Genomic DNA, 17,612 nt, shown 5'->3' with positions numbered 1-17,612 from the left:
ACTATCTTCAGAGCCGTACAAGGGTGTATAATTAACATTTGGAAGTCACTGTCTCTCTGTTTCTGTCCCTGCCTCACACATACACACACTATTCTTTAATTATCTGTCAGAAAAGTGACCCAATACAATGTAGGGTATCTGGTGTAAAGATACAGTCATCTCTTTGTTCCTCAGCTCTGCTGAAAACAGTCTTTTCCGATCATTCCCTCAATAAAGGCTGTAATTGCTTCTCCCAGGACAGAAATTATATCAGATGAATGTAGCGTTATGGAGAAACGTTCAATCAAAGAATATCAGCTTTCCTACACACAATCGTTGAACCTCCCAAGAGATTCACTATATGGACATAAACATTTGTCCAACTGCACATTTGCCACATTCAGCCATGTCCTATGGCACTCATGTGTTGATAGATGTGTCTGAAATTATTGAGTACATGAATATACACATGTGTAACAGGCCCCAGAATCCTATGATATCACTTCCTGGACCTTCTCCAGTAAACCTAAAACAATAGAGCAGAACGGACTGCATGCAGAAATGGCCAAATATCTAGGGAGCCATTTAATGAGGAAGAAACTAATTTAACTCATTTAAAATGTATTTAACTATAACAAAACCTAGCTACAGTATCCCCATATGTTAATAATCATATGGATCTTACATTATGCACACGGATATATATCTTCTTCATGTCTTTGTCGTTGAAGTTTGTTCATAAATCATGATATTCAATCTGTTAAACTGCATGTGACAAAGGTAACTGATATCTACCAAGGCTGATCAAATTAAATTTTATGTATTTGATTAAAAATACAGTAAAATAGTAATATTGTGAAATATGTATACAAATAAAAAGTGTTTTCTTTATGTAAATGTAATTTATTCCCGTGATGTCTTCAGTGTCACATGATCCTTCAGAAATAATTTCTAATATGCTGATTTGCTGCTCAAGAAACATTTATTTTGATTATTAATGTTGAAAACAGTTGTGCTGCTTAATATTTTGTGGAAACCGTGCTATATATTTTTTCAGGATTCTTTGATGAATAGAAGCTTCAAAAGAACAGCATTTATTTGAAATAGAAAAAAAATACTTGCTGACCCCAAACTATTAAATGGTATTACAAACTAGTATGCAATAACTTTCCAAACTCTGTATGAGTGCTGCTGTATATGTTAACCTTCAGTTTTGGCCTGTTTCATGGAAACTCTTATATACTCATGTCACCTCAGATATTCCTCAATTCAGGGTCTTAACGGTTCTTATGTGAACTGTAATACTGCAGCTAGTGCCAAGACGATGTCCCCCTCCCATTTAGAAACCATGAGGCCTCTTCTCCCACCCGGTCTCCTGATTATTACTGATATGTTTACTTAGAGTCATAGAGCAAAACGTCAATGATTACCACATGTAAAGGCTACTAACAGAGGATGGACGGTTCTTATTCTTATGGTGTGAGAGATGCAGTAGGTTACATCATGCAAAACTAGCTGCCTCATGTTTTCAGGAATGACTTCAGCTTCTGATTGTCCTCACATGCTTGGAATCTCTCCACCAAACCACCTTTTGGCTTCATGGAAAAGTCACAACAACTACAGCCTCTAGTAACAGTCTAAAATAGGACTTTTTCACCACTTACAGGCTCACAGACCTCAGAACTCACAGAAGCAGTTTTTCCAACCCAGGCTCATTGGAAAAAACATGCCTCTACTGTACCTACATTTTTGCAAAATTCCAAAAACATGCCTATCCATAAATTTCACTGCAGTTTCCAGCTGAAATTACCACTAGTGCCAGTAAAACACTAACTTTTATTCATTTTCAAACAAATTATGATTGCAGTTATTTTTACCATAGTGCATGATTTGTAAACTAATAAATTTTGTCGTTTGCATCACGTAATCAGCTCCATATGTGCTCCATATGACATGGTAAACTTGCTCATTAGTGCACCTGGTACAGCACTGCTCTTGTGATGCAGAGCACTTGAGCATCTGTGAAATACAAGTCATGATGAAAGAGCTCAAAGACTTGTAAAAGCAAGCTAAAATCAAGTTTGCTTAAGCAAATGTGTTTTTCATCCCCATATTTACTGTTGTTAACACTATCAATTAGATTTATTGTAGGCAGTATGTTATTTTCAAACTCGATAGAACATTAATCTTTTATTGGCACTTCCCGGACATATAATTTCAACAACTAACATAATAAAACATTGCAAGATTTCTGTTCACCCATTTTGGATAAAACTTAACACACTTTTAGTGCCACTCCCTGGACATTTCACTTTGAAAGTGTCACAAAATGCACAAGAATCAATGTAAAACCATTTTGGAGAAATGTTGCCCCAGTCACATGTTTTCACTGACAATTTTCACTTCTACTGTAGCTCTGTAATGTTTGTATGCAGATGGGAATACTTTTTTTGTAAAAACAATTTTTGTTTTTGTCCTTTTTGGAGCTCAACAGACACTATGAACTGTAATTTGAGTTTGGAACAACATGAGGGTGAGCAAATGATGACAATTTTCATTTGTGGGTGAACTACTACTTTATGAAGGCACAAAAATGATAATTGTGGTTTTGGAGATTATACAACAAAATTATTCATCCATCAATATCGTGCCTCTGCATACTTGAGATTGAATGCATAATGAAACACACTATCAACTTACACAAATAAAGAAAGAGTGAATGTGCGACAGAGAGATCAAGCGAGAGAGATCAAGAGATAATGAATCCTAGTGAAGGAATTCTTTTGATATTGAACTCTGTAAAAACACACAATGACATAAAACTCTCTTGTTTTACTTAATAGCCTGGCAATTTTCACTTCCTGCACTCCGGCGCCGAACACAAAGGCTCAATCATCATGCGCTTTGCTTTTTCTTCAATTCTTCCATCTTTGCTGTCTCTACCCACACATCTTCGCCCTTTGAGCGACCCTGCACGCTGCCTGTGCACCGCACACCGTGACCTTTGACCTCTGCAACAGGAAGTGGTCAGAGCAGCTGTGGCTGCACGGGCAGCCTGTTTTTACAGCCTTGCTTATTTGTCTCTCCCTGGGAGGGGACACATGCTCGTCTGACTATCCAAGAAGGCACCGTGCTGGAACGCATGTCCACTCCCAGTTCCACCCCAACTGTGTCCACACTAAATCACTGATACAGAGATACAATATCAAAACTGACCCACAGGCACAATACTGATATTGTTAGGCACTGCATGAATTGCACCGTGTTGTTGTTGCCAATGGTTTCCAGCTCCGTTTACAAACACCACCAAAATGCAATCATGCTGTATCATGTGGAAACAGCCCTCATTATGGCTGTTTTTGCGAATGGTGAGGCATTTCTTTCCAGCACAGCAATTTAAGATTACACTGCTGCCAGTATACAAACTCACTCATCTGTTAGCAAACATTCTGTACGCTTACGCAACATTAAAAACTAAAACTGTTTTTTTATACTTTCTTGAAAGTGCAAATATTCATTATATTCACTTGAAAAAACATACTCTAATCATACTTGAGTTATACTTAAGGTAGAGCCTGAGTAGTTTTACCTTTGTGTAAAGGTAACAGGTAACAATGCACTCAAATGTTGCAAGAGTTGGCATTCAAAACTACCACGTAATAACTGAGTAATTGTCATTGAGAGCTTAATAATAACAATATTTATTATTATTACTTTACTTTACTTTACTTTTGTCATTTAGCAGACGCTTTTGTCCAAAGCGACTTACAAATAAGAAAAAGTAACTAAAACTAAAAAGTTACAACTCTATAAATACTATCTACCCACATATTTAAGAAAATAAAGAAATTAAATAAAATTAACACATGCATATAACAACAACATTTCAATAATAAACATATCAATGAAAAAATTTAATAAAAAGCTACTACTATCCCTTGCCGGTGTCCCTGCCCGGTGGAGTCGCACGGTAGAGTCGATGGTCTTTACACTCTTTGGTCTTCACACTAAGAGGGCTTCACACGACGACTGCCGCGACCGCTGCCGCGGTATAATAACCTTCATTATACCAATCTAACAAATGATCATTTCAATTCAGCTGGACCCACTTTCCTGTTTATCAACTACAAATGGCCAAGCAAGTGCACACACTGACAAGATACACGATACAGTACGAGACCAAACGCGATTTCAGCAACTCTCATCCTAGTAAACAAAATAAGTGTTTCCTAGCAACGGCAAATGCGCTAAACACTGAGACAAGTAAATACACTTACGAGCTGATTTTAAACTTCCGCTGATAGACTGCTTCTCTTAAAGACCACTTCCATTACACTGCCTTCTGCTGGCGCTTGAACCCACTTTCCTGTTTATCAACTACAAATGGCCAAGCAAGTGCACACACTGACAAGATACACGATACAGTACGAGACCAAACGCGATTTCAGCAACTTATTATTAGTAGTAAGAAGTTTCAAAAGAATAGTATTTATTTGAAATATATATTTTGTAACATTATAACTGTCACTTTTGATGTCCTTTCTGAATAAAAGCATTAATTTCTTTCAAAATGAAAAACAAAAAAAATCTTACTGACCCCAAACTTTATACTGTCCTTTAAGGACACGTTATCTTCACAAATAGAGCAAAACACTGATGTGGCTTTTAGGTCACATGACAAAGCCACTTTTTGGGGAAATGCACCTTGAAATGACTCTGTCTCTGCATATTAAGCTGGGATAAAATAATGCACGAGAAGTTGCAAAAACAAACAAACAAAAAAAAACCTTCAGCTTTAAGAAACAGCTGTAATAGCCATAATCATGTGCAATAGGAGGGAAAGGAAAAGTCAAGCTTTATTTGATCTGGGGTACACAAAGAAGACTAATGTCAACAAGTTTCTTTGCGATTCAAATCTTCCAGAATGTATTAAATATCTGAAGCTAAATGCTTTTTTTCATGACCTCCTTAAATAAAGCAGAGGTAGGAAAAGTCACACACTGTGCCAGAATAAGCAACGAAACTTCAGCCTCCACAACATCCAACACCAGCATTAACAGATGCCCTATTAACCCCACTCTTATCTGCTCAGGACAATATTTAGATATTCTTGGTGTTCACATCCAATTTTATTTCTCATACTGATTTCCAGATAAGCCGCACTGTTGTGATTACCCTTATAAGTAATGCACCAACAAATGTCAGGTCACTCTTTTACCGAATGAGCCACATATTTGATTCTGGAAGGGCAAGCTCGTGGGAAAAATGTTTCCCTGTGGTTATACTGTAACTCGCTCCCGTTACAGGAAAGCGGTTTCTGCAGGGGTTTGACCGCAGCGGCCCATCTGTTGCGTCTCAGCTTGGAACTCCACTAAAGCAAAAGGAGAAGGAACATTCCTTATGAGCAGACGTGCCACAGATGTGGCTTACACAAGCCAGGAGAGAAGCCTCGTCTAAAGACATTTAGACATTCATGCCCTTTTTGGATTTAATCTGTCCTCTGGGCTCTGAAATCTTTGACATATGTTCACTTTTCAGGGTTAGCTAGGCTGACTTCAACACTGACACACATCACATTTAAGCTCCATCTGTAGTCAACGTTTTCAGCCAGCAGGTTTGACCTCTCATTCTTCCTTGTCATAATTGACTCTGCAGTCAGATGTTCACATATAAATGAATTCCATTGAGGATATGAATAGATTTAACATCCATCTCCACATCATGACCATAAAAACAATTATCTGTAAGCTTTCTCAGAAATTACATGATATCAGATAAATCCAATTTGCTAGTGGAATTTACAGTACTCAACAGTGAAATTAATGACATGTTTTGTTTTATTATTTGAAAAAACACCTGAAGAAAATAATTTCTTGAGTTTTTAAAGTTTTTGTGTGTGTGTTTTTTAAATAAGTCTCTTTCGCGCAACAAGGCTGCTTTTATTTTATCAAAAATACAGTACTATTGAGAAATATTACTACACTTTTATTACACTATTATTACACAAAATAATGTTGTTGTTTTTTTAATATAATTTAAAATATCCTTTATTCCTGTGATGGCAAAGCTGAATATTCAGCAGCCATTACTGCAGTCTTCAGTGTCACATGATCCTTCAAAAAAATAATTGATGTGCTGCTTAACTGACTTTTCACAACACCCTAAGATCATGAAGCCATGTTTTATTCAAAAATGTATAAATATATTTTATCTGATAAATATTGCTATCCTATTACAATAGACTGTGTGTCTGATATTGCTTCTGTTAAGCTGCTGTAATCACAATTCTAGCTATAAACTGTAAAATAATGTTTAGACATTCATTTGTACAAGTATTGCTTCATCATTCCAGCTAACAGGGAACATTCTCAGAACACTGGATAACATTCTGGCAAGGTTCTCTCAAAGCTATGAACAAAAGTTCTTCCAGTAACATTAATAGAAATTTAATTCAAAGTTGGATATTAACCTATTTCTTTTTATTAAACATTACTACTTTTTTCAAAACATTCCCATAATATTTGCAAAATGATAACACGGTACATTCCCATGCAACGTTGGAATAACCAATAAAAAAAGTTTTTACATGCATGTTAAAAAAAAAAAAAATTGGCTGTTCAGACAATATTCAGAAGTAATGTTTTCATAACTTTGTGGGAACGTTAGCAGCACATTCTTAGAACATATTTTCGTTAGCTGGGACATAGTAGTCAAAAGAAATTAATAAAGAGAACTGAACTGGAATCATTGCTTTAAACTGAAGCACTCAAAGGATGTGTTACAATCCCACTCAAGCTTGTCATCCAGAAGCAATCATTCATAAAAGACATTTTGGCATGTCTAAACATCCATTAACATTCACTAACTGCTTCCCTTGTCAAACACAAACTTGTTCACAGGAAGCACTTTGCATATCAGAGATTTTTATTTATTTTTTCTGAACGAGGCCAGCGTCTTGATTATCCACTACAGGAAGTTCCTCTAGTGTGAGGAGGCCGCTGTTTGAGCGAGGGCTTCCTGTCTGCGTGTGGTGGTGTGGGGTGGTCTGGATGAGTCCGAGAATGACAGGCAGCACCACAGGCAGCTCTTGGCTTCACAACCACTGTCACATCTTCAAAAAGCCCAGGTCAAGGGCCAGGAACTTTCCATTCACAGAGGGCTTTGCTTAAACCCTCTTAACATACCAGGACAAGAGGCAAAAAGAAACAGCTACTAAATACTAAGAACGAAACTGCATCAAATAAGACCTGACAGAATAAAAAGCGACAAATAGACACTTTAGCAAGGATCCATGAATGAGATTTACACACAACAAAGAGGTACTGAATGGGTTTGAATTTTGACTGAGAACAATTAATCCATTCAAAGGCAGTGGCGTTACAAGAAAAGTAGATGGGTGGCAAAGATTAGATCTTACAAATGAAGCCCAAATGTTCATTTAAACTCATAAAAAGACTAATAAACAATCTTTCATTTACAGCCCCCTTTAGTCTGTTATATTGCAAAAATAGATCAAACGAAAACCACTTTTCCATTAAGCAGTTACGAGAGCTCTTCTGTCAGTATCTTATCAGGCCTTTGGGCATAGTGATACTACAGAGCTTTGAACACTGTCCCTCAACAGAGGTGTTCTGCCTGGGAAAAAACTGATAACTGCAAACCTCAACCACAGTATCATCTTTAGATGGGACGCCCACAACTGTCTGATGTAGATTGCATGGTCAAATATCAGCAGTACTAATTGCAATCTAATTGGCCGACTTCTTGCAACTTCTTTGAGTGAGTGTGCAGTTTTCTTTTTTCTTTTTTTTTTTGGTGAATCTCATGAAAAATGGTCAGGTTAAGAAATTACATTTTGCATAAAAACAAAACATTTTAAAATAAAATAAATAAAACTATTGACTTTTTTCTTTATGACATTTTCATTACAAAAAATAAATACAATAAAACTACAATAGACTTATTTATTTTAATTATGACATTTATAGTTAAGCATATTCCCTCCCCTAAATTCTAATTAATGCATGCAATGCAATGTAAAGCTAAAATAAAATAAAATAAATTAAAATAAAACAACTATAATAGACTTCATTCGTGAATGAACATACAGTTGATGTAGAAATTTATGAATGATGGCTGGTCCAATTTTACGGAAATCTGAGGAGTTTTCTGCCAAGTTCTGTGGGCACAGATTGCATACGGGCCTGCTATTGAGGAATTACCATTCACTGGACCTTACCCTCAGTAGAAGTAAACTATTCCTAATAAGTCACATATAATGGAGCCAATCCAAGACTATGCCATTTTTTATTATTTGACACCATCCAGATTAATAGTCACCCTCTGGAGAGCTGCATGCCAGCATTGTCTGTTTGTCTGTCAGCATAAATGTTTTTAAGAAATATATGAAAGATGGCAAACATGAACATAGGCGTCCAGTCTTCAGGGCATTCATCAAAGCTTGTCCAGTATGATTTCCTGAATAGCAGTGGACACAACATTTAGGCGTGGACTTTTGACTTCTGGTTTGGCAGAAAAGGGCTCAATTTTATGGCTGCATGTGCAAATCAGCAGAGTTCATTTCTAAAATGCTGTGACACCACAGCACAACCCAAACCATTTCAATGTCTCTCCCTATGGTTATAAGACACAAACAGACATTATTTATTACACAAAACGTGATATATAGGGTACAACGGGGCTAAAGGCCCCCCTTAAGAAAAAATGTGCTATTCACTGCGCCTAAAATGTATAATTGCAGAAAAAAATACACACGTTGTATTGAACAGATTTTGTGTGAAAATAAATCGTTCAAGTTGTTTATTTTGTTTAAAAATCTTATAATCTTGTATGAGGTGGCAAGAGGGGCCTTTTACCCCAAACACGGGGTAAAAGGCACACGGTATTGATACAAATAGTTTTATTTTTAAATTTAATTTTTAATGGTTTTATTTTTAAGTTAACACTTGCTCAAAACAATCACTTTAGCAAAGTTTGTAGTATTTTCTGCTCATTTTGAAAAATAAAATAATTATTTTTTGTTCAATAAACATACAGTCATTAAAATATGTTAATATAAAAAATATATTTTAAAATACAGAAACAAAATAATTTTAATAAGTATAGATTCTGAAACTATCGAAGGAGATCTAATAATAATTGAATATATATTTACAGTAATAACAACAAATTATATTTTATTATATGATTAATATCATGTTTTTAATGATGGTTTCATTCTAAACATGGTGATTATCTTTAATATAAGTCAGCGATCTATTAATTATCATGTTAATTACTGTGTATAAAATAATATCAAAGGTGCCTTTTACCCCGGGGCGCCTTTAGACCCGTTGTACCCTACATCTTAAAATGATGGTTTATTCAATAATACTTTACTTAAAGAAAAAGTTCACCCAAAAATGAAACTTTGCCATCCAAGATGTAGATGAATTTGTTTCTTCTTCAGAACAGATTTGGAGACATTTAGCATTACATCACTTGCTCACCAATGGATCCTCTGTAGTGAATGGGTGCCGTCAAAATAAGAGTGCAAACAGCTGATAAAAACATCACAATAATCCCCAAGTAATCCACATGACTCTAGTCCATCAGTTAACATCTTGTAAAGTGAAAAGCTGCATGTTTCTACAAAACAAATCCATAATTAAGGCTTTTTTCAACTTTAAACAGTCGCTTAATCCATAATAACGCTTCCTTCAGTGAAAAAGTCCATCCCCTGTTGCCTTCTCACATCAAAATGTACCAATGTATTTGGTTAGGACTGATTTGGAATGTTTTCGCTTGTAAACAGTGCTTGATCTGTGCATATTTCTCTCGTGATTCAGACGGGACAACTGGAAAAAGCAACATTATGGATACAGGACTCGTATTTTAGATAGAAGCCACGACTGGAAGTAAAAAACGTCTTAGTGATGGATTTATTCATTATGCAGCTTTTCACTTCACAAGATGTTAACTGATGGACTAGAGTCGTGTGGATTACTTGTGGATTATTGTGATGTTTTTATCAGCTGTTTGGACTCTCATTCTGACGGCACCCATTCACTGCAGAGGATCCATTGGTAAGCAAGTGATGCAATCTATATTTATCAAAATTATTTTCTGAAGAAGAACCAAATCTAATCTTGGATGGCCTGAGGCTGAGCTAATTTTCATTTTGGAAGAGTTCACAGGTTGGCAGAAAAAGTTAAAAGTTCAAGTCTCACAACACCGTTCACTGTACACTGCAATGCAACATTCTCACACCTGGAAAATACTGAAGATAAAATGTGAGATTTGATAAAGGAAAAATCATTTGCAGTATTTGCTGAAAATTAGATTACATTCAAAGCTGATTAACTTCTTCCATTCCCTCTTAGCTGGAGTGCAAAGTTCACATCTGATTTCACAAAGCTGGTTTTGAGTGAGTTTAAGTTCAAAATATGACAAATTGTAGCAGACAGTGGCACAAAAAATTATGTACACATGAATCAGGGTCGATAAATCACTTCACTACATAAATTCATGATTAAATACAAGCTCACCTAAAAACCTTAGTTGAAGTCAAGACCACACCGTCCAAGAACCGGACCAAAACTAGATCCCTCAAGGCTCAGATCCAGACCAAAACTCCAACTGAAGAGTTGAGCTAATCCATAGTTTCAATCAAATTTTCTGTACTGATTTATACTGGCATACCATATTTTCCGAATATGAACCAGCATTTCCGTTTCATTTTCTTATGGCAATCACTAACACCACATATTTTGCTAGATTTTCAAAGATGCTGTTTCCTCTTAAAGTGCTGGATTTTGTAGATAAACACACTGCAAAGAAATCATATTAGGTATGTATTCCAACACGCAAAAACCTGGCAGCGTTCCTTACCAAATGCCTACAATTTAGAGGAAATAGGTGATTTAGGTGCTTGCATATTTGGCAGCTGCAGATCCAGTTCTCGCAAAGTTCATCTTTCAGAATCTTTTAGCATTAAATTTCTGCTAAATTTGAGGCATACATTTCTTAATAGATTTGATTAGGGTTGCGGTTTTCCCTGGAAATGCACATTTGATGCAAATAACACGAGTCAAAATCTATCAATTCCTTCATTTAGAAGACCAGAGGAGAGAAAGCCACAAGATGAGTTCTCCACATTAAAAGAAAAAGAACAACTTCTTCCATTGATTTCAATCTCACAGTTCTTCACCCTCCCTCCTGCTCTTTCACTTTCCATAAAACAAATACACAAGATGCAGAATACTTTTTACATCTGTTGTAACTCGAAGTTCAAACAGGCTGCTAATCCCCAGTAACTCGACTTAGATTTCTCAAGCAGGCAGAACATACTTCACTACATACTTCATACCGCTGGCACTGAGGGTTCTCACATCATAGACATCACCCTTCACTACCTCACGACTCTGACAGACTATTTTTGAGAGCTATTCTTCAGTCCAAACTTGATTATATGGACTCAACTGGCTGTATATTAACAATTTCTATGACAAATCTTTATTTACTCATTGTTTAGATGTATTTCAGGACGTAATTCATGACTCCAAACTCTGACCATTAGCATCTGGCCTGCGTGTCTATCCAACCTTAAGAGAGCATTGCGTCAGAAGAAGGGGGAAGCCCCAGTCTGCACGTCAGAGCTGGGACAACCTCTCCCGTTCACACCCCAACAATCACAGTCAAAACAACAATGTCAGAGAGGGTGTGTGTGGCTGAGAGAGAGCACTGAACTGAAGAACCAACAGATTGACAGATAAAGAGGTAAAGGAAGGTGGTTTTAGTGTAATTACTACCAAGGCGGTGACACGTATAACCATGTTCTGAAAGGCTTTGGAAATCCCAGGGGTCCCACAAAACTACAACCTTGCATTCAGTAAGCAATAATTAGCTGTTTGGATGGACAGCAATGCACCTCCTGTCGTTTCACTGTCGGATAAAGGGAGGCTTTTGCTTTCATGTAGTCATCTGTGCCACACATTTAAAAGCACATTTGCTTTTTAAAGCCCCCCCAGGTTATGTTTCCCTCAATAAATGGATAACAGAAAAATGCATAACATCTGTAACTTTCCTGACGGGACATATAAAGTACTCTGTCTGTCTATTTGTCTGTCTGTCAACTGTTACTCCCTCTGTGTGATGCAGATGCAGAACAAAGTATGATTTGTCTGAAAACGTCACATATAATTTAACTAAAATGGAACTAAACTTTTAAAGTATTTGATTGTCCAAATTCAAAACATCTATCTATCTATCTATCTATCTATCTATCTATCTATCTATCTATCTATCTATCTATCTATCTATCTATCTATCTATCTATCTATCTGTCCATCCATCGAGGAACCAAGGTAATGATATCATAAGGTAATATAGTACTTTTATATACATCACGGTAATGAAAATAATAATTATTCATATATATGTATATATACACACATATAAGCATCTATTTCTCTATTTTATCCATCAATCCATATGTTCATCTATCTATCTATCTATCTATCTATCTATCTATCTATCTATCTATCTATCTATCTATCTATCTATCTATCTATCTATCTATCGTGTTATCATAAGTTAATAACAAGATACTTTCATGGTACTTTTATCATGGTTTATATGTGTACACATACTATGACAAATTTATATGAATTTATTCATCCATCTATTTATCCTTCCATCAATCCATCCATATCTATCTATCTATCTATCTATCTATCTATCTATCTATCTATCTATCTATCTATCTATCTATCTATCTATCTATCTATCTATCTATCCCATTAAAGTGGAACCAATGTAATGGTATCAAACTAATAATATGGTACTTTATAGCGACATGGCACATCTGTCGTATTTCACAATACAGACTTTCTCACTATTTCTTTCTGTCGTCATATTAAGAATATTAGGTGTAGACTGATTGGATGAAATGAAAGTGTCAGTACCTGTGTCTGCTCGCTGCTCTCGCCCCGTTTAAAGGCTGAGTCTGAGTCTGGGTCCCTGCGTACCGCTGAGGATACGACGCGCTCCATACATCTCCAGAGAAAACCAACACCAGCATCGATATCAAGAGAACTGCTCCATCCATCACAGCGCACGTCGTTCTGAAACGGTGTCTAACACTATATAACTGATAAATTATCTGTAACGAGCCTTTATTCCACCAAAAATTGCGTTTTCGCGGCGTCTAGAGGAGCTTCTTTACACTCCCAGAAGTTCGTACTATCGATCCATTACGCACGTCATGAGCGCTGCTTCCAAAAGTGTCGGATAAATCTCTCAAATCGACGCGTAACGGCGCTTTCCCTCCTTTTGCGCTGATAAAACAATCTAAACACCCTCTATCCTTCTTTTGAATGGTTTGTAATATTTGTCGGTACATCCAAACAAAGCAATCCAGAGGCTTCCTGAAATCTGGAGGAGTTTTCTTGGAAAGGAGATGCAGTGAGTTTGGAGTGAGGGGAGCTAGTGCGTTCTGACGCACTCCAACGTCCCCAACACACACACACACACACACACACTCCTCATCTCCCTCCCCTCTAGAAACCCTCCCTCCAGTGCACCGATGACAGAATCACAGCCATCTATGCTTAAAAGCCAACAGGACCACGTGTGTGAATACTAGGGGTGATTAAGAAATCTCAGTGACATACAATGGTGAGCAGCAGTGATTGAAACCATGTGGCCTCTTGATAGCATGGCTGATGTCCCACATCTGATCTTTATTGTGGTTACTTTAGGTGAAGAGAGCAGCTTTTGTGCTTTTCAGAGCCCTCTTCACAGAGTTCGACTTCTTTGTGCAATTGTTCTTATAATAATTCTAAATAATAATTCTAATAATTCAAAAAATAAAGTTTTAAGGTTCAGTTAGATTACACACGAAATCTACACATAAATTTACACATAGAAGGAAATTATCTCACAGTAAATCTCTTAAAGTCTGCATGTCAAGGTCATATATCACTCTAAATAAATACATTTTCAATCAGTTATTGTGTTTTATTAATATTTTTAATATACTTTTCTATTTATTTCTATATAATATTTTATTTTGCTATGCTAATATTTTAATGACAATTAAACACTTAATTCACATTAGTGTAAAGCAAGGGATATTGTAAATTATAATAAAAAATCTAAGTTTTTTGCTGTAATTTATGCACAAAATAAGAAAAAGTCAGAATTGTGAGATATAAAGTCAGAATTCAAAGTCAGAAAAGTTGTAACTGTAAGATAAAAAATCACAATTAGGCCTACCTTTTAATTTTTTTTGGTGAAAACAAAAAACAATTGCGAGATATAAGCTGAGAATTCAATATTCAATATATTAATATTCAATATATATACTATGTATATTATATTATTTATAGTTTTTATTTTATGTATGATTTACACAATATACACAATGCATTACATGCATATTTCACATACACACACACACACACACACACACACACACACACACACATAAAACATAATGTATTAACATTACACAATGCAATATATTTGTGTAAACAATGTTCTTAATTGTCATGAAAATATTGTTACAGTAAAAAGTATTAACAGGATGTAAGATTCACACACCTATTTATGCAGCTCAGTTTTTATTTTTTCACCTATCTTACCCCCCTTTTCAGACTTTTCTGTAATATTTATGCTGATTAGAGGATTTGTGTAGAAAATTCAAAAATAGTTCTCATTTACCGTAAATGTCAGCCAACTGTGTGCTATTTAAAAAAATGTTAATGGCCTCTATTTTAAAACAGATCTCAGAGGTTTATCTCTGAGAGATCTATCTTTTCCACTCCTTTGAAGCCCTACAGCTGTGAAAAACTATTTGTTACACTTTCCAAAAGTGGGATGGCTTTGGGCGAAAAAAGGAGAGAGAAAATAGCAAAGCAGCCTGCTGTTCTTCAATAGAGGAATGTAAACCAAACATCTGTGGTTTTGAAGACCATGACAAACTGCATCAAAAATCAGGAAAGTGAATGTACCCACATAGAGGAGTGAACTGTAATGCCTGTATCCGTATGTGTGAAAGAAACAGACAGACAGATGGAGGTAAGGGGCAGCGCATCACCGCAGCCAGCTATAAGCAGATCTTTTCTCCTGTCACTCACAGATTGTGGGGACAGAATAAGGCAGAGATGCGAAGCATTTCAGTAATGTTCTCCGTTCCACCACAACCACCTGTAACGGTGCTCTGAGTTGACCTCAGGCACCAAACAGACCCCCGACTCGCCTAATTTACCACCTCCTAGCTAAGTCATGCATGTTCAGACAAGTACTCAACACCGGGAGCTTTATATGCAAGGTCTCAGCTGTAACAGATATTCATAGAGTTATGACTATGGCATGCAGAGCTAGTGGATCTAGTCTCATTAGACAAAAAAAATTGTTGAAGAATAAATTGTTTGGGAAGTCCTGACCATCTTTGTGCATTACATCCGTTTCAGCCTGAATCCACAGTCAGTCTTTTGTCCTCGTCTGTCAGAACAATTCGACAGGCTCCTCACCAATAAAAAAGCCCTGTTGTGCCTGAGGCCGGAGCTGCAGCGTGGCAGAGGAGCTTTGAAGTGTCAATGAGGACAGGCTCAGCTGATGATATAGCCGGTTAACCTTAGTCAGGAGGCTCTGGTGGGTGAGAGATGAGATGTTGTGTGGTGGCAGCTCGCAGTTAAAGACAGTAATCATTAAACAGAAACACATGTTTCTTAAAGGGCAAATTATACTTGCTGGGCTCTTTTATTTTCCCAATAAAAGTATACAGTTGCATGGCTGTTCAATTAAAAACAAATGCAAAATAAATAAATAAATAAATCACCACCTCTAGCAGTAGTACTGAAGTTTATTAGGATGATTAAAGTATTTATTTGCAAATAAAATGTATATACAAATAAATATACAAATATATAATATAACATAATATAATATAATATAATATAATTAACTGTATTATTTAGAATGATACATCATTTTTTGAATAATATATATTATTTTGATTTTATATATATATATATATATATACTGTATATATATATATATATATATATATATATATATATATATATATATATATATATATATACATACATACAATTATTCATATTTATTAATATAAAATGTAAATAATATAATATAAATTATTAATTGTATTTTTTAAAATGATATATAATTTATATAAATTAAATAAATATATAAATATATATATATATATATAAAACACACAAACACATAAATATAATATAATATAATATAATGATTGTATTTATAACATAATGTTTTAAATAATTTTGCTACCCAGGTGCCACCATCTCCCTTATCGGTTACTTTCAGATGCAACCTATGCTCCCTTTCCCCCTCCCTTCTTTCCTCTGTAGTATCCTCCTCTCTTCCCTCGCCTACCCATTTCTCTTCTCTGGATGTGAATGCAGCTACTGACACTTTATGCTCTACCTTAACCTCTTGTCTAGACGGCATCTGTCCTCTCTCCTCCAGGCCAGCACGGGTTGCCCCTTCTAACCCCTGGTTATCCGATGTTCTTCATGAGAATTAGACCAAACTCAGAGTGTCAGAGAGAAAATGGCGCAAATCAAACAATCCATCGGTAGGTATCAGTCTTTGCTTTCATCTTTCTCTACTGAAGTCCACACTGCCAAATCCTCACATTTCCACAACAAGATCAACAGCGCTCCAGACATGCGTAATCTCTTCAGAACATTTAATTCTCTCCTCTGTCCCCCTCCTCCACCTCCCACCACTTTGATAACCGCTGACAACTTTGCCACTTTTTTCACAGACAGAACTAGAACAATCAGTAACCAGTTCTCAACTCCACAGGACCTCTAATCAACCACATCCACTGCTCTAACTCCCATCTTCTCCTTCTGTCCCCTCACCGAGGCAGAAGTATCCAAACTTCTCCTCTCCAGCCATCCTACAACATGTCCTCTCGACCCAATCCCCTCACACCTTCTCCAAACAATATCTCCCACACTCTTACCGGCACTCACACACATTATGAACACATCTCTCCTCACAGGCATCTTCCCCACAGCATTCAAGCAGGCTCGGGTAACCCCACTGATGAAAAAACCTACATTAAACACTTCTCTTTTAGAAAACTACAGACCTGTCTCTCTCCTTCCATTCGTAGGGAAAACACTCGAACGAGTTGTCTTCGACCAGCTCTCATGGTGTCTTTCACAGTACAACAAACTGGATGCTAAACAGTCAGGTTTCAGGAGTGGCCATTCAACAGAGACTTCGCTACTCTCAGTCACTGAAGCCCTGCGAATTGCAAAGGCCGATTCCAAATCATCAGTCCTCATTCTGCTGGATCTTTCTGCTGCTTTTGACACTGTCAATCATCAGATTCTCCTGTCTACCCTCTCATCACTGGGCATCACTGGGATTCCACTTCGCTGGTTTGAATCCTATCTCACCTATCCCAGATCTTTCAGGGTGGCCTGGGGAGGGGAGGTATCCAAACCACATCAACTGGTCACTGGAGTTCCTCAGGGATCGGTTTTTGGACCCCTCCTCTTCTCCACATACACTACATCGCTGGGTCCCATCATGCATGCACATGGCTTCTCCTATCACTGCTAGGC

General features: G+C 36.6%; 1 protein-coding gene across 1 annotated transcript in view; it reads right to left on the bottom strand.

Annotated features, from left to right (window-relative positions):
* The window catches only part of LOC306850753 (EMILIN-1-A-like), a 29,014-nt gene extending 15,504 nt beyond the window's left edge, over positions 1 to 13,510 (bottom strand). The window contains exon 1 of the mRNA XM_079386598.1: positions 12,945 to 13,510. Coding sequence (XP_079242724.1) covers positions 12,945 to 13,087 — 143 coding nt within the window. The 5' untranslated portion in view covers positions 13,088 to 13,510. The remainder of the gene's footprint in view (positions 1 to 12,944) is intronic.
* Positions 13,511 to 17,612: the final 4,102 nt, after the last annotated feature.

Source organism: Barbus barbus, assembly GCF_936440315.1.
Source record: "Barbus barbus genome assembly, chromosome: 30".
Lineage (NCBI taxonomy): Eukaryota > Metazoa > Chordata > Actinopteri > Cypriniformes > Cyprinidae > Barbus > Barbus barbus.
The sequence above is the reverse complement of the archived record's forward strand: the minus strand, read 5'-3'. Positions and strand labels throughout refer to the sequence as shown.